Source organism: Ictalurus punctatus, chromosome 25 (genome assembly GCF_001660625.3).
Source record: "Ictalurus punctatus breed USDA103 chromosome 25, Coco_2.0, whole genome shotgun sequence".
Taxonomy (NCBI): Eukaryota; Metazoa; Chordata; class Actinopteri; order Siluriformes; family Ictaluridae; genus Ictalurus; species Ictalurus punctatus.
Window position 1 is genome coordinate 12845331 of NC_030440.2, and position 21731 is coordinate 12867061.

At 39.4% G+C, this 21731-nt stretch overlaps 2 protein-coding genes across 7 annotated transcripts in view; one reads left to right on the forward strand and one right to left on the reverse strand.

Annotated features, from left to right (window-relative positions):
- Positions 1-469: 469 nt before the first annotated feature.
- On the reverse strand, positions 470-2754 carry lft1 (lefty1). The gene is made up of 4 exons (XM_017455734.3): positions 2381-2754; positions 1948-2191; positions 1598-1834; positions 470-1092 (listed from the first exon to the last, which is right to left on the reverse strand). Exons 1-4 carry the CDS (start codon positions 2646-2648, stop codon positions 765-767), a joined length of 1077 nt encoding a protein of 358 aa, XP_017311223.1. The 5' UTR covers positions 2649-2754; the 3' UTR covers positions 470-764.
- Positions 2755-10865: 8111 nt separating this feature from the next.
- cdc42bpab (CDC42 binding protein kinase alpha (DMPK-like) b) overlaps positions 10866-21731 on the forward strand; it is a 75082-nt gene continuing 64216 nt past the window's right edge. For 2 of the 6 annotated variants that reach the window (XM_047150808.2, XM_047150811.2), the window contains exon 1: positions 10867-11783. In XM_047150808.2, the coding sequence (XP_047006764.1) occupies positions 11606-11783 (178 nt within the window). In that variant the 5' untranslated portion in view covers positions 10867-11605. Of the gene's footprint in view, positions 11784-21731 lie in introns of all 6 variants that reach the window. The other 4 variants (XM_047150812.2, XM_017455699.3, XM_047150809.2 and 1 more) reach the window with 3 other exon arrangements.

Here is a 21731-nt window from a genome sequence, read left to right on the forward strand (position 1 = left end):
ATGTTTTTGGCCCTATTTTCAGCATGCTGCTAGCGTTTCCATTTAGTGATCTACGTGTGTGCGCAAATTCACCACACTTAGAGAGAACTAGCCTGAACGGATCCTTCTGACGCGCAGCCTACACCCTGCAGCCCGTGTGCATTCACGTCTACTCTTACGTTACACGTCGTTATACGTCACTCACGTCGAGCATAGTCCTCTTGCCAGAGTTTTAAAAGACAGTTGACGTTTTTTCCCTCTTCAAATGTCAAATATAGTGCTCCGGTGCACGCTGTGCAGGTCGTGTATGTAAAACAGAGTAAACAAAGCTGTGATGGACTTGTGTGCCAACAGTCTGCGCTCCATGCAAACACAAACACTGCAATAACCAAAGCTGTAATCCAACTGAACACACACACACACACACACACACACACACACACACACACACACACACACACACAGAGAGTGAAAAATAGTTTACTTCATACACTAACACAGTGAAAACGCAGTCCAAAATATAACTTCTAATTAATTCCAGTGTTTAATGCGGCGTCGTACCGGTTGCCAATGCAAAAATGATTATAATTAAAAAATATAATAATAATAATAATAATACGTTTAATTACACCAAATACATACAAAGTTAATATACAAAGTGCTTGATGTCATTCAGCCAGGCCAGAGGCCAATGTTCATACAAAAAGAAAGAAAGAAAGAAAAGAAAAAAGTCCAAGCTTAATAGAAGCTGTAAGTACTGTGCGTCTGGAACGGGGGTTTTGGGGTCACACAAGGGAGGTGTTGTCCATGGCGCAGCCGCACTCCTCCACGATCATGTTCGGAAATTCGGCCACTTCGATTTCGGTGTAATCGCCCTTCTTCACCAGGTACATCATTGGCAGCGGGGAGCTTTCCACCACCGCGCATTTCCTCTGGCCGTAAGTGTAAAGCCCTCGCTGTGGCTGCCTGCAGCCCCCCGCACAGCGGAACGCCTGGTACCCCGCAGGCTCGATCACCCAGTACTGCGTCCAGGTCAGAGCGCGGAAATTAATGAAGTACTCCTCACGGCAGCACACGTCCTTGTGTTTGTTTGGCTCGCAGTCGCCGTGTGAACTAGAGAAAGGAGGGAAGTGAATATTTGATCAATAGAGCATTGTGCATTCATATTTTTAGACATAATAATAATGATAATAATAATAATAATAATGAAGAAGAATATGTAGTCTACATATGTAAGTAAAGAGCTCTAGTAAATAAATGCGTAAAAATTAAAGCTGTACATGGCTATATAAATACTTTATACAATATGAAGTTGGTTAAATGTTTGGTTATGTAATAATGTAATATGCCATAATTGCATTCAAATATAACAAAATTGTGGATGTAAATAGCTACACTTTTTGTACTTTTATCTTCTGTATATTTTACCTATGCGTACTTCTACGTGGAAGGCAGAGGAAATATACACGTGAGGATACCAAACCAGCAACAAGAAAAGGTTTATAGTTTAGCATTATTTTTTCAGAGGCACACTTCAGTTTATAATTCAGACTAAAGCAATCTGGTAGAGTACACACATTTTCTTGAGACTGACACACAGAAATGTTTCCATGCTTACCCAAACTCTTCAAGGTTAAGTGTGTAGAGGACGAGTTCGGGTTTCCCCAGGATGTCGCTCGGCTCCTGAGTGGTAAACTGGACGTTCTTGGCCATTTCCGCCGCGTAACTGCCGGGTCTCTCGCCCTCGATCCACACCTCCAGGTGCATGGGTGCGTTCCGCTCACTCTTGGACCAATAATGTATAGCCTGCGTGACATCGAAGCTTTTCCAGCCCGCTTCATGGATGGGAATCAACCTGGAGAGAACGTGTGCGCGCACAGTGAGCGTCGGTGCGCGTGACAGAAAACGTGTGCACTAGTGATAGGAAATGATTCATAGCGACACATGGCGTGTGCGCTCTCGGCCTACCTGGAATCGACGAGGGAAGTGCGGTTCGAGCCGTTCCCGAGCATATCCACCCAGTAAATGCTGACTCGCGCGTTGTTTACTGGCCTCTGACCCTTCCTCTCGGGCATGGATCGCTTGTGCGACGCTTTCTTATACAGCTTCAGCTCGGCCATGGTCACCTCGCTGTTGTCCGGAATCCTTGAGTTCATCTCGAACACCACGCGCTGACGGGTCGTGTCAGAATACACGAACTCCCCAGAGATGTCTAAAAGAAATAACACCTATTAACTTAACGACCTAATCGACTTCGTGTTGCCAATAAGATTAAACATTGCGCGCAAATTTATATTCTATAGGTATTCTATTCTAAAGGAACAACAACAACAACAACAACAACAACAACAACAACAATAATAATAATAATAATAATAATAATAATAATAAATAAACCCACCTGCGTTACCCGGGATGCCGCGTAAAATCCCTGCCAAACTGGGAAGAGAGCGGCGCCTCCTTTCGTGGTGCAGCTTCAGCATGGACACGTACTTGTTCTTAATGTGCGCCGGTACCACCAGGTTCTCCAGGTCCCGCTTATGAATCTGAGGAACTTCGCTGAGTCCTAGTTTTTTCAGCAGGGAATCCTTCATGTCGTCGTGCGTAAAGGCTTCTGTCAGTGCCAGAATGAGCGCGCAGAGGAAGCAGGAGGCAAGAACAGAAGTCATGGTTAGCTCCGAAGAAGTTCTGAAGTTCGTAGTCCTTCTAGCACAGACTGGAAGTGAAACACTGGCGCTTTGACAGCGAGCTTCGCACTTAAATGCACCCGCGACCCCCAACTGTTCACGCGCTGACAAAGGTGAAAAGGGAGTGTGTGTGTGTGCGTGTGTGTGTGTGTGTGTGTGTCTGTGTGAAATCGGGGGGGGGGGGGGGGTTGGAGAGAGTTGGCGACATAAAAGCAGCCATGTATATAAAATGCTTAAATTAAACGTCTAAAATTGGCCCAGGATTCAGTCACGGAATGTCCTGGAATTCAAATCTAATCGTTTCCCACTGTGACCAATTACTAGCTCTTAGTAACCCTTTATTAGTTTCTTTGTAGTACCAGCCATAATTTGAACAACATACTGTATATGATGATTTAAAGGTGATCTATTGGCACAATCTTCCTTTAAAATGTTTGCACCTACAGTAGGTTATATCACACCTGGATCTTATAAAAATGCTGGCAAAAATGAAATCAAGGAGTATATATATACACACATTTCTGCCTTCATGTCTTCATAAGTTTTGGAACATACCTATCCAATAGTCTGATATCACAATAATTCACCTAATGAACAATACTCCTTCAACTACGAAAGGACACAAGCAGGTGCATGTGTTCTAAACCAATTACTGACAAATAAATGCTATTCAACATCCATTTAATCTCTGATTATTGATTACATACTTATCCAGACACAGTGAACCTTGGATTCACTTTCTTGTCCAGGTTGCTCGAGTGTCGCTGTACCACCCTCTTTCTTCATGTGTACATTCCCCTGGACGTTGTAAAACATTCCTAGTCTGGCAAGTGGACATCTCAATTTATGTGCCTGACAGCCAATTCTGGTGATCAACTTTAACCATAAGGCTCATTATCAACTGATAAGTCTTGAAGGCAGTTGGGGAAATTGGATGTTTATTCCAAGACTACCACCCTGTTTCTACATCCCCAGATTAAAATTATTAGCCAAACAGACAGTTAATCCAGGGAGGCCATGTGGATGTGGATTGGGGAGCTCTTCACAGGTTGGTGATCATCTGATTCCATTGCCAAATTTGCTATGCCTTGTTTGGTCACACCAACATAAGAAAAGGGCCTAGTGGTAGTGAGGGGCCACTGTCTGAGTTTGTGTATTGGCCCCTCTGTTTGCTCTGAGATGTCAGACAGACTGAGGTAGCTTGCAGCAAAGGAAGGGCAGATGACTTTTCTTGTGGGTTTTGAAGGAATGAATGGAACACACATGTAGACACGAGCTTATTGACATGACCGAGGATTGGCATTTGTGTGTTAGACTTTATTTATATTTAAATATAGGACACATTGGTGCATACATACATACATGCAAACGTCAAGGGTTTAAGAAAAAGATTTTCAAGAGTGACACTGTAGGGTCAGGCCAAATGCATATAAAATTGTTGCATATAATACAATTCCATTATATATATATATATATATATATATATATATATATATATATATATATATATATATATATATATATACTACATGATGAAGAATAAATGGAGCAATGTTTTTCATGTTGTGAATTCTGACAATAAAACCACATCTTAGTCTCTGTTGTACAATACACACACACACACACACACACACACACACACACACACACACACACTTCAGCAAATGAGAAAGCCTGAATCCCTTGTGTGATATGTCAGTCTTCTCCCCTTCCCTTGTCAATTATCCACAACACGGGGGAACTCGCGGATGCCACAGCCCTTAATCAAAGGACAGAAAGGAGTCCCAATCAACAAAACACGTGCTAATTAGCACCTAGCTATTGCATATGAAAAGCAGTTCTGTTTATACGGATCCCCGCCTCTGGTTCGTAAAACAACAAACAATGCCGCTCCAGTGAAATGTAACGACGTAAAACAGATTACAAATCGGTCCTGACCCACCTCAACACAAGCTGCTCACGTGGTTTATCCCCCAAAACCCCCAGCACACCACAGTATCCCACTATACTATGTAGCACGCGCCTCTCTAACTTCAGCGCAAGCTACTATTTCAGTACATACTATTTAAACGTGATTACAGGTTAACAAATATACTTCCGGTTTAGTCTCTTACATGGGATCTTACATCAAATGTTTTGACACGAAAGGCATGATTAGCACCTTGTTAATCGCTGTGTGTGTGTGTGTGTGTGGGTGGGGGGGGGGGGGGGGGGGGGGGGGGTTATTGGGTTTGATCTAAATTTGCTTGAACACCTCCATAAAAGTTCAAAAGAGCTCTTGTCACAGGTTCTGCCTCACATGGTGCACAGAACCTTTACATGAGCATCAAGAAATGGCTTTAGAGTGCATGTGCTACTGTATGTAGGGGCTTTTGTTGTTGTTTATTTTACACGTTTATGATGCATATATGCATGTTCTAGTTTAAAATAAGATAATAATCATAGATAGATAGATAGATAGATAGATAGACAGATATATAGATAGACAGGTAGACAGAGTACTTTTTTGACTTCTGAGGGAAATGGTTTTGTCACAGCAGACAGACATAAAACATGACATTACAGACTATTCCCAAGACACACTTATTTGTAAGTTGACAAATAAGGTATATGCATACAGTGTCATGTGGCATAACATACAGTGTCATGTGGAATAAAGTGTCAATAGTGTAGAACTGAATCGTTTTCCAGATCTCCCAAATGACATAATGGTTTGAAGTGAAGGGACTGAATGACTGCATGAACAAATCACTCCACAGTTTTGGTTAAATGATACACTGATGACTTTTATGTTAATTCAGTGGTGTTTTTGAAAGATCTTAATAATCAGGGGCGTAAGGTAGTGTGGGAGATAAAGAACATTACTCAAGCCTACTACTTAGTATGGGTACATTTTACTTATTGTATTACAGACATAGAGTTAAAGAGATTGGTGTTGGTAATTTTTTTATAGTCCAGTATTATGTTGCTACTGCAAGAAATAAATTATAAAATGTTACTTATGCTTCAGTGATTTTTTTTTATTATTTAAATGTGATATGTTCATACTGAATTTTAGAAAAGATTGTCCAATCCCAGTTATTGTTGTTATTGCTGTGAGAAATGTGAGAATGTTACTCGGGCCAACATCTATTGTCTTCATATAGCCTAATAGTAGAATATGATGATGATGAATTTGAAGAAGAAGAAGAAGAAGAAGAAGAAGAAGAAGAAGAAGAAGAAGAAGCCTTCATTTGTCACATTATTTTTTTTTCACATATCCCAGCTTGTTAGGAAGTTGGGGTCAGAGAACAGAAGATTTGGAGATTTTTTTTCTAATTCTATTATTGACATTTGATTTATTGATGCTATGAATTAGTGTGCTACAAATGTAAAAATGAAGGCAAAAGCCAAAACACAGCATCAGAGGGTCTTATGTGTATATATTGTTATTTTTTCAAATTATTATTATTATTATTATTATTATTATTATTATTATTATTATTATTATTTTGCATGTTAAAATGTATTAACCAGCTGTGACCAGAAGATGGCAGTAATGCTCATTTTTTCAGTAAAATAACCCATAACTTGTAGCATGTAACTAGATTGTGTTTGTGGCCTGTGAATTCGCAAATGTTAGGATAACAAAACAATGATGTTCTCTTTTATCCATCCATCCATCTTCTGTACCACTTACCTTATGCAGGGTTGCGGGGAGCTTGGAGCCTATCCCAGGGAACTCGGGGTACGAGGCTGAGGACACCCTGGACAAGGTGCCGACCCAATCACCATCACACACACATTCACACACTACAGACAATTTGGAAATGCCGATCAGCCTACAACGCTTGTTTCTGACAGGGGGAGGAAACTGCAGTACCCAGAGAAAACCAGTGAAGCACGGGGAGAACATGCAAATTCCACACACACAGGGTGGAGACAGGAAGCGAACCCCCAACCTTAGTGCGAGGAAAACGTGCTAATAACTAATCCACCATGCCCCATTCTCTTTTATATGCATACATTTTTTTGTGATCGGCATCTTCTAGGATGACATTGTCCCTAGTCACAGGGCATGAGAGGTCACTAGATGCTTTGATGATTATGAGAGCACATATAGGAGATTTTGGTGATGCTGTGTTATGTAGCACTCTTTAACATTTACACTACATTTACATTTGTAGCATTTGGCAGACACCCTAATCCAGTACAACTTTCAGAAGTGCTTTGACATCTTTGTCAATAAATACATCCTGCTACTGGTTCACTAGGTCATGGGCTAAGAATACCATTTTTACCAGTTTTTCCAATTTTTGTACACTATACAACCACCTATACGTGCTTGTTGAACATCCCATTTCAGATTTAGTCCTCCTTTTGTTGTTGTAAATAACCTCCGCTCTTCTGGGAAGGCTTTCCACTAGATTTTGGGGCGTGGCTGTGGGTTAATTCAGCTACAAGAGCATTAGTGAAATCAGGTACTGATGTTGTGTTGAGGAGGTCTGGGGTGCAGTCGGTGTTCTAGTTCATCCCAAAGGTGTACAGTGGGGTTGAGGTAAGGAGTCTGTGCAGGACACTCAAGTTCTTCCATGCCGGCTTTGACAAACCATGTCTTCATGGAGTTTGCTTTGTGAACAGGGGCATTGTCGTGCTGGAACATGTTTAGGCCTCTGTGAGGAGAAACTGTAATATACATGATATACAATTGTGTGCTTCAGACTTTGTGGCAACAGTTTAGGGAAGAACCACATACAGGTGTGATGGTCAAGTGTGGAAATACTTTTGGCCATCTAGTGTATGTGAGTGAGTCTGTGTCCACTGTAGCCTCAGATTCCTGTTCTTTACTGACAGGAGTGAAACCTGATGTGGTCTTCTGCTGAGGTAGCCCAGTTACTTCATGTTTTAACAAGTTGTGTGTTCTGAGATGCTTTTGTGCTTAGCATGGTTGTAATTCTTTGTAAAATGACTGAGAGCCATTATTTGGTTTACTGTAGCCTTCTTGTCAGCATGAACCAGTCTGGCCATTCTCCTCTGACCTCACAAGGCATTTCTGCCCTTGTCACTCACTGCATGCTTTTTTGTTTTCTGAACTCAAACCAGTCAGTCTGGCACCAACAACAGTGCTGTGATTAAAGTCACTCAGATCACGTTTCCCAATTCTACATTTTATGGTATTTTGGCAGACGCCCTTATCCACAGTGACTTATAGTTATCTCATTTATACAACTGAGGCTCATTTAAACAACTGAACTATACAATTCTAATGTTTGATGTGAACATTAATTGAAGCACTTGACCTGTATCTGTATTTATACATTGCTGCTGCTACATGATTGGCTTACTGAATAACTGAAGGAATGAGCAGGTGTTCTTATTAAAGTATAATATATTATATATAATACCAAAAAAATACATACAACCCACCAACCACTTAAATAATGCTAAATAAAGGTAAATAACATCATTCAAAGCCTGCCTTAAACTCGCTCATATTAATTCTGTGCTTCTACAGTGTACTGTGGTACTCGCTGTACTCAGTCTCTATTGGCAAAGCTCCAGTATAAAAAAAAAAGCTAGGATGTTTTTATAGTTATTGGGTTTAACTTGGTGGGTCAGGTTTGAATTGACCCAGATCGGGTTGATAATGGGATAACCAATATGTGGGATTGGTGATACAGACTTTTAAGGGGACAGGAATATTACATCAAGATTCATTTTCTGGAAATTTCCACTGTGACTGTTGAGTGGCAGCAACTGTAAGAAATGTACATTTTTGTTCAGATTTAACCTTTTTTTAATCTTCACACTTAATTTATAATTTAGTTGAACATTATTTATTATTATGTATTTTATTTATATAGTATACTGTATGTTATAATTATATTTCTATAAACATAACATTTTAACATGTACTTTGGCTTGATAGCCAAATGTTATCCTGCAGAGAAAATATATACTAGAGAACTTTATTTTTTATTTTTTAATATGGCTGATGTTGGGTTAAGGTAATAGATAAGTTAAATTAATATTTTGGAGTAAAACTTTAAAGATGAGAATTCATTGTTATATAATCATATTTACAGTCACTAATTTTGATCATAATTAATTTTGACCTGTTAATTGTGGTGGTATTTCTATAAGGGAAGGTGGGGCAGAGCCCCATATTTTCAAACATTAATCTCCATAAAGTCCATACATTTGAAACGTCATTTAAATACTATCTTTTTTTTGAGTGACCACCGGCTTTTAAAAAAAACAACAACAAAAAAACAAAACACAAACAAACAAACAAAAAAATGCTGCTATTTGACAGATATAAACCGATGTTCTGTTAATTTAGGTTCTTTTCTGGATGCAGCGCCACTTGGCTTCCATAGAGTTATTAGGCCCCTAGTGGTCAAAAATGGAAACTGCAGCAAGTGCTAATAGAGGCCCATTGAGGGAAGAATCACGTTGCCCTGTGCTTGCGTTTCAGTGGAGTAGTTTAAACACTCTGTGACTGCCAAGATCTGGTTTTATTGCCTGTCATTATTAAATCTAATCTTATTAAATATCATATTGAATCTAATTTTCACAAAAAAAACCTTTTTAACACTTTTTTTAACAAAAAAAAAACACTGTATGTACACACAATGTGTCTGTAATGTACAGAACCATGTCTCTTGTGAGATATTTTACACAGACGGGAGAGAGAAAGAGGGATTATGGACTGGACAACAAGTATTTCACACTCTGAGAAAGGCTGAGAAAAAGAAGAAAATATCTCTCCTTTAGCCAATTTTGTGGGCTACTTTCAGGTCTTTTTTGAGATGTTGTTGGAATGGAAATGTTGCTGAAACCTTTCAACCTTGGTTACCGCGAACACAGCCGAACAAAGGTGCTGCTCAAAAGGAGTTGCTAGACTGTAGAGGGAAAGCACTGCCTGAAGCTTCTTTTGTACTGATAAATATTTCATAATTTTTTCCCCACAAGTTGGGATCAAAATGCAAGCCAGTGTGCTGGGCCAGCATCATAACCCACCCTCTCTGGGTTGACCCATACTGGACCTAGCCCTGAATTTTTTTTTCTTTTCTTTCAATTTGATTCAAATCAGTTTATTTTTAACCCAGCAGTTTTAGTGAATAGAAGTGTTGTACTGTATCTGCTGGGATGAACAGGTGAAGCCTGTCTCCATCATTTGAAATGATTTTTCCTTTGCAGCTTGCAGTTTAAAAAAAAAAAGGAAAAATCAGAAAACGCTAGGCGGAATATAAAAATGGAAAATAGCAAAGATTTCACCCCCCTGATTTTCCCCCTAATTTAGTCTTGGCCAATTTCTACCCATCGTATGACAACTACCAATCTGGCAGTGTGAAGGTGCACTCATGCTTCCTCCGAGACATTTGAAGCCAGCATCCATCATCTGTTCGAACTTGCTGTGCCACAGGCTGTGTAAAACCCTTGGAGGAAAGCTCCAAGTGCCTACCCACCCCCTTCCACATGGATAATCTCACAGACACCCATGATTGGTTACTGACTGACAAAAGTATGCCATCCCTTCCAACCACAGAGCACAACCAATTTTACTCTCTTTAGTTAAATAAGGCTTGAATTCCCAACCATTGATGGCTGTGGTTTCAACTAAAAAGGCGAATTGAAATGGATATAGAATAGAGCAGTGGTCACCAACCCTGTTCCTGGACCTCTACCTTCCTGAAGACTTTAGCTCCAACCATAATTGTGCCCACCTGACCATCTAATCATCGCCTTAAGAAGTTCTTGAGCAACTAAAACAGGTGTGTTAGATTTTTGGTTGGAGATGAAACCTGCAGTAAGGTCGATCTCAAGGAAAAGGGTTGGTGACCAGTGGAATAGAGAGTACAGAAATTAAAATATAAAAATATAAAAATATAAAAATAGAGGGGGGGGGGGGGGGGGGATTAAACAATAAAATAGATATTCACTGACTTTGAAACCCTCAAGATGTGCAGGCTATTGGATTTAAAACGATGCGTAATCCTTTTGCTTTGCATTAACTTTTTTTATTTTATTTTATTTTTTAATTTTTTTTTTTACTACTGATTATGTGGTGTCTGTGCTATATGCATGCCCTCCTCCACCAAGAAAAAAAAACAATAAAATGTATTGATAATGTATTGAAAATGTATTAAAACTGATGGCGCCTCTACGTCATAATGTCAAGGCAGCGATATTATGATGACGTCCGCCATGATGTTGCCGGATCCTGCAGTGACGCTACTGCTGAGAGAGAGAGAGAGAGAGAGAGAGAGAGGAGAAAAAGCCAGAGCATGAACAAGGACGTGTTTCAATGGAGCTGTTTGTAGCAGGGCTGTATTTCCTAGGAATAAATAAAATCGTGTCCCACAGAGGAACATTTCATCTGCAGCCGCAATTTGAAGGGGACAAAAACTAAACGAGCCGGTTATGCCTTTTCGCAGAGGAGGGGCGTACGCGCTTTTGTAGCATTGCAGATCCCGGACTGATGCATACTCATTGTGTGTGTGTGTGTGTGTGTGTGTGTGTGTTAGTACATGACGGATGAGCGCATATATAATATATGTATAGGCTATATCGAGAACTGAGGAGGTCGCCTTTTTGTTGCAAGCACTGTCCTTCAAAAGAAAAAAGGATCGGATGGGTCTGATTGTAAATAGGAAAGAAGACACTTGAGTCTCTGGAGACGTCAAATCTACCGGCCAAGGCAGGCTAGCATATCCTCTTTAATGCGTATAAATAGATGTTGGGAAAATTATATTATTTGCCACACCGACGTTACATCAAGGTGTGTATTTGTGTGTGTTTGTGTGTGTGTGTGTGGGATCATGACTGAACTGTTTTAGCTATGCAGCACTTCAGCTCTTAAATGCCGACGCTACTCGGACGTGCCACCCGTGTAGTCCAATCGAGTTTGGAAGCTGGATATTGAACCAAACACACACCAGAAGCAGCTGTGCGTCATGTCGGGAGAGGTGCGTTTAAAACAGCTGGAGGAGTTGGTGCTGGCCGGACCGGCTCGCGCGGGGGGTCAGTGTCTCAGCGTGGAGACGCTGCTCGATGTCCTCGTCTGTCTCTTCGACGAGTGCAACAACTCTCCCCTCAGACGAGAGAAAAACATCCTGGAATTTCTTGACTGGGGTAAAAAGAAAAAAAAAAAAAAAAAAAAAATATATATATATATATATATATATATATATATATATATATATATATATATATCATGTTGTTACAGAATGTTTTTTGTTTTGTTTACAGCTGTTACACAATAACTCAGTAGCTGAGCATGTAAATAACCTTTATTCCTGTAGAGTGTTATCTCTTTTGTTACACTTGCATGCCCAGTAACCTCAGGGAAATGTGTGTGACCCAGCTCAGACAACACAAACCACTTCAGAAAAGGGGGGGGAAATGACATGACATCATCAACTGACTGGTTTGTGCATGAAAGTGGAATGTAAAAGGTTCTTCTCTTTAACCCAGCTGCCTGTTCCCAGTGTTTTGGCCCTAAACAAGGACAGAAAGCTGGATGGAGTTAAACATGTGTCCTTAGTGGACAGCGCTGAATTCAGGTGTCCAATGTCTCTGATCACGCAAGCTACCTATAGGACGCACATGACCACGTATTATTAGTAGTGTGAACGCAAAAGCGTCCTGAACAGCAACGAAGGACCGCCTCATTGACTACGTCATTGCCCTAGCTGGAAAATGCGTACACGTAGCAAGACAGTTTGGAAACTGGTGACACTAACGAAATATCTTTCGACATCTCATCTCCCGTCCATTTATGCAATTTTTTTTTAGCACATCATGCAATTGAAACGTTTCGAACAGTTCGTACAGTTACATGAGATGAAGATAGGATATGACTGATGTAATAAATGTGCACAGCAAGCTGTGTGTTTCAGCTGTTCATTTAAGATCGGAGCACTTGAGATGGATGTTGAGACCAGGTGTGAACAGGGCCTGACAGGTAGCACTGACGTCAACAGCCAATCATAAGCCACCATAGCACTTCTTCTAAGATATATTACTGTTGATGTATGCCTTAGATGCTTTTAATGATGTCAGTTAATGGTGGATGCCTACAAATCAGATAAAGTATGTAAAGAGGAGCTGACTTGACTTGATAACTTGACTTGTTAACTTGTCAGTAGTATTTGACTTATCTTGACATACTGAGTGGGATGTCAGAACCTGAAGTTACATAATGTTCTACTTCTATGAATTCGAGCTACAAATTGGGTGGGGGGTGTTTTTTGTGGGAAGCATGGGTGCCTCTATGTTCACTTTTTTTTTTAGCAACTACCTAGCCTGCAAACTGATGAGTGATGTATATTTTCCTCCTCAAAACAGTAAACTGTAGAATCAGTGTTATAGATTGAACAAGCTATTATGTCTGTATGTTGATTGATCTAAAGTAAATACTTGTATAAACAGTGAAACTCATTTAAAGGTAAACAAGTGTTACTTTGTTTACTGCTAATGCTGTGAGCAGCCATGTTGATTTGACATCACTTCCCGAATTCAGGGATGAGGAGACCGTCTTGAGTTTATGTTTTGCTTTTCCTAGTTGGAGGTCGGGGACTCTGAGTTATGAGTTTTAATCGAATGCAGCATTAGCCTGTTGTAGCTGTATGCAGATCCAGGTCAAGAGCTTCAGTTAATATTCACATCAAACATAAAAATTTGAATAAAAGTCTGATCTCTGTGATTTTAACTGTGGCATGGTTGTTGGTACCAGATGGGTTGGTTTGAGTATTTCAGAAACCGCTGATGTCCTGGGAATTTCGCACACAACAGTCTTTAGAGTTTACACAGAATGGTGTGAAAAATAAACAAAAAAACATTGAGTGAGCGCGAAACAGTTCAGTGGGTGGAAACGCCTTGTTTATAGGAGAGATCAGAGGAAATTGGCCAGATTGGTTTGATTGGTGCATTTTTGTCTGTATGAAATGAAAATGTAAAAAAGGCTACTAACAGAGGTTTAAGATTGTAAACAAAATGTATCGCAGGCTCTCTTCACTGTCTCACATTGTGAGGTTGTTGGATTTGTGTCCTCATAAGTTAAAGTTAGTTGATCTAGTTAGTTGAGATGTTCTTCAATGGGTTTGACCAGTACCTACTTCCCAGGAAGTGGTGTTATTGACAAGAAAACTGAAATCTTTATCTATACATATATAGGAAGACATTTTAAATAGTAAGATTAGTTTGTAAAGCTGTCACATCTTTATGAACTACATCATTATGGAGGCCAGCTGGAAGGACATTGGTGTAAAAGTTACTCTTCAGCCTAAAGTTCAGGATAGAGTGTGTGTGCGAGGGTTTGAATGTATTTGTGTGCCCTTTTCCTGTGGGAAGCTCGCCAGGGCAGAGGCAGGAAGCAGCCAGCAGCCACTGGACACACGGTGATGTCATACAGGGAAACGGCTGCACTTTGTGTTTGTCCTCTTTGTGTGCACGACTATTTAAAGAGCCTCCGGATAGATCCTTTGCTCGTGAGCTCATTAACTGACCTACACACACACACACACACACACACACACACACACACACACATTTCCATTCACTCCAGAATGAATGTCCTTAGGCCATGGAGGTTTGGTGACTTCACCAGGGACTCTGTGTCCTGTCTCTTTACATCACCACATTTACAACATGTATTTAACATCCGTAATATTTCAGTCAACCTGCTCAGGGGTTCAGGAACATAGAGAAGGAAGCCAGAGATTAGTTTTGGTTTCCCTAGTCAAGGAAAGCCTTAGCACTACATCTGCTCTTCCTCCTCATGTGTTCCCAAAGGACATCAGTTTATTAGTCCTTTCTGTGGACAGTGGGTGCTGGTTCCAGTTTACCACCATCCTGCTTCACTCTTTTCCTGAAGCAAGCTCATAAGGCCAACTCAACTCCCCTGCTTCTGTCAAGAAGCTTGAAATGAGTAAAAAAAAAAAGAAATCTAGAAATAGATAATATAAGTAATCTTGTATTTGGTTCATTGCAGTTGTATAATGGGAAATACTAGATGAATGTGACTATATTCAAGATGTTTTCACTTGCTATAAGATATTTTTTGCTGTGGATTTGCCATTTGATAAGTGTTTGTTTACTATAGTGCTGCTACATTCTTGATTGTGATTGGTCAGAAGCGAGAATCATATTAATATCGATTTGGTAAAGCTTTCTGTAAGTAGACAATTATTAAACCTTTATACAGTCCTTCCAGGATTTTGCGATCGCAGAAATGAACGCAAAATCAAGGAAATTCTGCAATATTTTGTGGATCTTGTAGTTTCATGTGACATCATCACAGCACACAATCAGCCCGAGGCCTCGTCGATTCATGAGCGTCGAACATGAGTACAGCTAAAAGGTCTCACTTACCAACAGACATCACTGTGAAAGGGAAAACAATTTTGTGCAATTGCAAATTCGACAAATTCAAGTAGTTTTCTACAAAAAGAAAAAAATTAACTCTGTAAGGTGCATCACAAATTTTGAAAAAAAGCTGCAGCAAAATCAAAAAATTTTGGCCGCAACAATCACAAAAAAAACCTGTGAAATCCTGTACAGATCCTTCTATACTGTTTATATAAGGAGTCTCTGATGTCAGGGCTTTGTAAGAGTCAGTAAGACAGAGGAATTTATGCTTTTCCGGTTTCTGTATGTGTGTTTTTTTTATTGACATCAAGAAAGAGATAAAAAGAGCAGTTGGTGTGGGAACAACTGCTTATAGCTGCTGTAACATAACAGGAACTAACTTGTCTTTTGGACGTTCCACAACATTAAATATCTGTGATCTGTGGAATTAAACACTTTCAGATGTGCTGTTATCGGAGCATAATCAACGTTAGGGTGTTAAGAGTAAGTCTGCTTCGCATCAGGCCACACCACACCACCCCATCGCTGATTATTTTTCTATAACAGCCTGCACCATCATACTTTATTCCTTACATAATAATAGTGCAGTTAAGGACAGGGTCTGGGTTAAGTGGAATCTTGAAATGCTCATAGTGAAAAATTGGAGTCACATGTACACAAAGAAGAGACTACTATTCTGTGCTTAAGTGAAGAACTCTGTGGAATGCTGTAAACGGTCAGTAAACAGACGCCCAGGCTTAAACTACGCATGATGAATGATTCATTCCCAATTTGCTCCTTTCTATGCTAACCAAATCCAGCCTCTAGCTATCTCTTGGTCCTGATTCTAATTTCACTTCTGAAAGGGTGAATTCATGCAGGCTGGATCCATCACGACCCTGTCCACTGAAAATAAATGAATGGACGAATGGTGTAGCTTTTTAATGTTGGATCTACATCCAGATTCCAATATTGCTTACGTGCTTGTTTTGACTGAATCCTTAGAGGAGTTGAAGCACAATGAGCTAGGGCTTGGTGATGTAACAACATCATAGCACAATTCTCTGAGGCGTTTCTACAATAAATAAGTACTATATCATGATATAAACATTTGCTCTCAAACCTTTTTGAGGAATGCAATGCATTTAAAGAAAGCTTGTTTAAAATATAATAATTTAATGTAACAAAAATACATAAAAATACTTATATTTATATAATATATATATATAAATATATTCTTATATTTTATATATATATATATATATATATATATATATATAAAACAATTTTAATTGTTTAATTTAATTTTAATTGTAAAAAATTTACATTTAGAATTTTTTCATTTTACATTTTCTACACTAGCTGCTTTCTGTCAGTTTGCAATTAAATATCTTTAAAAAATTTAAAAAAACATTTAAAAAAAATTCTGAAAAGATATCACAATATCCATGAAATCTCCAAAATCATAGTCTGAATTTATTATAATATCATATATATATATATATATATATATATATATATATATATATATATATATATATATATATATATATATATATATATATATCAGTAAACTTGCATTCGTAAACATACAGTCAAGGGTAAAAGTTTCCCAATAGCTTCACCCCATGACTTTTAAATAGTCATATGACGAATGCAAGTTTACAGATATAACATAGTCTTTTCTGTTTAGCATTTTTTTAAGACAGTCACATGGTTAAATCTGTTTTATACAACAGCGAGGTTGAATCTTAATTTTCTCATCTCGACATGACATGTTTTCTCGTGATGACGACTTTGTTTGATGACTACTGTGTACTCGACATAACGTTGCTTTTATTGTTCTGGAGGCAGCAAAAGCTGAGCGGAATGCTGCAGCATCATGGAGGAACAAATAAGTTTGTTACTTTGATCAGGCACTCCCTCAAGCTGAAATAGCTCTGTGTCTGTCAGTGACCGACAACTTTCACATTAGAGTCCGACACTTGAGAAGGGGACATCCATCTCTCTTAATGCGGAGATAAAATCTCTACAGTGGGCATTTATTACATTTATGATGGTGATGGCATAGACGCCAACGTGCATGCAACACCAGTCCCATTCACAAGGCGCGAGATTTTCTCAGGATAAAATGACGTAGTTAGAAAACAACTTCTGTTATGTTGAGATCAGGAGAAAACAATTATCTTGTTATGTTCAGATCATAAGAAAATTAAGTCGAAATCACGAGAAAACAAGAAGGTAAAAAAATGATATTACATGGCTGCTTAGGGCTTCCGTAGTTAAGAGACTTTTGTTTAACATTTGGAAGGAGTCTCAATTAAGTAAAATGGGCGCATGTAAACATACCTTAGACTTAACTTTAAATGCTGGACATAACTTTACCAGACACATTCAGTTCCCTCCAGAGGACTTGGCACCCAAGGCCCGGTGGTAATAGTATGGTTTAAAGTGGATTTGCTCTTTCAAGTGCCTTTACAGACATATTTATCTACAGTGTGCAAAGTGCATGTGTGTTGTAAATACTGAAAGTATTTCTGACAAACACGGACTGGTTTGGGGTTTGGGTGGTGTGTTTGAACCTTCAGGCATAGCTGTAGGTGAAGCATCACTGCATCCAGTTCAGGCATGAGCGGCTCTGGATGGGGGTGGGGGAGAAGAAATCGCTGACTCAGAGCTCCAGTTTGCAGAACGAGGACATGCACGGTACACACAGCTGCTGGATTCGCTTCTCTCTCTATATTGCTGAGTTTTACATAGATATAACTATATACATATGAATCATATATAGACAGATTTGCCTACATGTTCATCAATATATATTTAGATTTTTCTCTCTCTTTTCATATTCATATGGGTGTATATGCTTGGTTTAGTCTGTTTGTCTTTGTGACTGTCTCAGGTCTACATTAGTGAGCAGTCTTGACAGTACTGAAGAGCAGGTGCTGTTCGATGTCCTCTAATTCTGCTGACTTGCTGTATCGAGCAGGAAAGGATCAGCTTGCTGTGCTGTCATTTGATTGATCTGAATACTGTGTGTGAGTGTGTGTGTGCGTGTTTGTGTGTGTGTGTTTGTAGTTCTCTTAGTGCTATGCCCTTCTTTTTAGTGCATTGCTGCAATACAGGGTCAGCCGGTCTATTTTGGGGGATGCTGTACCGCATGCAGAACGATGCTTGGCTGCATCCTAAATAATTCCCTCTTGCTGAAGGCAGACACAATTTATCATCTAATATGAGGTGATCGTTTTATTTTCAGCCTGTTGGATTATTACGTGTCTCAGTTGTCACTGAGATAGCTGTAGATCAATAGATAGCAGTAGAGCTCAGTATTATCATTATGTCTATGATAAAGATGGCAGTCATAGAGCATGCAGCATAAAGGGAATCTTATCTGATAGGGTTGGTAAATACTTCAGCACTGAAGCATATTCATGTTGCCATGCAGAGAGGGGATGAACTTGTGAGTGCGGCGTGCTATTATCATAACTGCGTGTAGGATTTGTTGTCATCAGTGTGTGAACCAACCTTTAGGTGAACCCGATTATCCCATATTATCAATTAAGGCATGACTTTTTCTATGGAGAAAAAAAATCCAAACTGTGTCCTATCTGCTGGACTTTCATGTGGTATGTATGACTTAGAACCAGAGCTGCAACAGCTAATCGATAAAATCCATAATAATCGATTATGAAAATCGTTGTCTTGACGTTACTTCTGTTCCCAAAACGCATTGGAGAGTACAAAGCTGTGTCCCAAAATAACGTACTATACATTTGCATTATGCATTATGTACTCTACTGTCTAGCATAGGAATTTTAGAAAGGTAATATAATCTCAAATGGAACACTAGCAGTTTTTCACTAACCGGAAGTATAAGCCGTTTCCCATTCGATGGCGCATAACGTCAAACACATGTAATGCTACACCGCTAGCTTTAGCAGAATCTCTAGAATGAACGACAATAACTTTCTTCAGTTTACTGTTTTATGTCAACGTTACCTTTTATACCCAACATGACCTCACTCACCATCAGACGGAGGAGTAATCATCAAGTGACCACGGAAAAAAGCGTGTGACCCAAGTTCTCTAAGGCAGGGGATCATTTTATATTAAATACATTGAAGAACATTGTAATCTGCAAACTTTATAAAGCCGAGTTTGTGTAGCACGGACACACGACACTGACGCACGAGCACAAACTTCCACTGTGTGCAAGGGGTTTGGGAAACTGGTGCCAGTGGTGTGTCGGAAATGTAACGCCCCTTAGCATAATCGCCAGCTTCAGCGTCCAAGGCTTCTTAAGCAATTATAAGCACAGTTAATAATGTCGAGGGTTTTACCGTATCAGTTCGAGACCGAATCAGATTCTGAAAATGTGCATGATCGAGCAGATCAATTGGAAGCAACTTTGCTAGCACGACTTGAGCAAAAACATTTCATAGTGGTAAGTTTTTATTCTGTAACTCTCTTACCTTTCAGATATGATGTTATAACGGTTTAATTTGTCTTCTTCACTGTAACAACTTTATGTCCTGAAGTGACAACATAAAATACAGTTTAAAACAAATTTAATTAATTAGAAGTTAAACAAATTAATGCGGCTTTATGCTGATCTTTCAAATTCTGACATAGACGTTTGCAGAAGTAATATCTGAACTTCAATCGAGGTGTTTTAGGCAGGTCTAGAGCAGTGTTCTCTGTTAGATAGAATAAATCCCTTTGTGGGAGACTAACTTTTACATGGACAACAATAATCCGATATTAACCCTATTAAGACGATACTCTGATTAAGAAACTAGCATATAAACAGCAATTTTTAATTACCTTAATCCGACTAAAGTCATACTTGACGTAAACACAAATCGAACTAAGACATGTGTAGTACTCCAGTTTTAGTCGCATTATCGACGTGCATTACAGACATGTACACTCCTTAATCACACTATTAACATCATGTGGGATTTTTCACTGCATTTTGCGACAGGACACGTACACACACGGCAGTGATCAACCGTCTGACGGCAAACAAGGGAGCACGGCTGCATCCCAAACCACGTACTTACCTACTATAGGTCTGTAGTGGGGAAAAATACATGTATCTTGGCTACTATACAGACGGTAGGTACGCGGTTTGGGATGCAGCCCACGACTTCAAGCAGTCGTCTGTTTGCACGTATAGTATGACAAATAATTAAATGCACTTGAAGCGTTCGTAAATGTTTTTAATAAAAACACCCAAAACTGTATACGGTACCATAACGAAGATGAACTTTATGCCGATACGTGAAATTCTGTAGGGAACGTCGGACGGTGTTGTGTGGTGACGTATGACGTGTGCTGTTAATCGATCTATGTTTTATAACATGTAAAACGGGTACATGAAAGGAGTATTCTAAAAGCGACTCATGTAAACACCTTAATCACAATATTGTCTTACTCAGAGTAAGGTCAATAATTAGATTACTGCTGTCCATGTAAACATAGTCAATGAGCTTTGTAACTTTGCGATCTTATACGTGCACAAACAGATACATTACACACTAAAGGGAAGGGACAACATTAAAAAGCATCATATCACCCCTTTAACACAAAAAAGGCTTAGCACCACACTCATTAATGCATCCTGAGTATCTGTCTCACTCGTAAGGCTGAGTGCACGCTACACAACTCTCAAAACCTCTGAATCACTGACCCTTTCATTCTACATCATTTTAATTGCTTGTGATTAATTGTTTGGTGTTTTAAGGGAGTGCACTACATGATCGCTTGCAGGCGAGGCTCACACACTACACAATCATTCACTGTGCCGAAGCATGCCCGGACCCCAAATCCCACTTTCCCAGAAAAATAAAACTGCGAGCTGTCTATCCTGTGACTGTCTCCATTTTACACAGAAACAAGAAAAAAGAGACATAAAAGAAAATGTAGAAGGAATATTGGTTGGGGAGACACAGACAGTGAGGCTTGTCTGTTCTGCAAAGAGAACCAGAAGTATTTATTTTTACTGTATGCAACCAGGAATCATGTGGTGTTTGTTTGAATTTTTTACTGCTTCTAACAGCCGTCTAGGTCTGACGTGCTGAATGATTTCTTATAGAAGCATTATTATTGTTATCACATTTTGTCCTCACATGTCCACTCAAACAGATGGATGTTAAACTGGAATCAGGGATCTGCTGGACATGAGCTCAGAGGAATTTGATTTCCTCTCAGACTCTCATTGTTCTTCTCTCATCACACTTTGCACTTGCACCTAATTGTAGAGGCGCTCACACTAGGTGAATCATCCCCGAGAAAATCAAACATCATTGAAAATGTTCAAGCCTCAGGCATCGCTCGTAAGCTGAGAAAATCGCATCGCTGAATCGTTTGCACTACATGAGCAGTTGCAGTGGAAGTGCACAGTGACGGGATTAGTCACCGAGCCCCATGATAAGTCAGCGAGTGGGAAATTGGAGCTAAAATCATGTAGTGTGCAGTAAGCTGAACACATGCTGTGCAGAATTTTTAATCCGGTGTAAATATGAAAACGATGCAGTAGTGCACAACAAACGAATGATTTCTTCATGTCTGTACAAACTGAGATCCTTCTCGTCACATTTTATAGAGCAGTTTGTTTTGAACAGCAAAATAAGGGTTCAAATAGCAATTTTTACGCTGGCCCAGACATGCAAAACTGATTAATAAGCAAAAAACTTGGTAGAAAATAAGAAAACACAACAGCAAATTCAG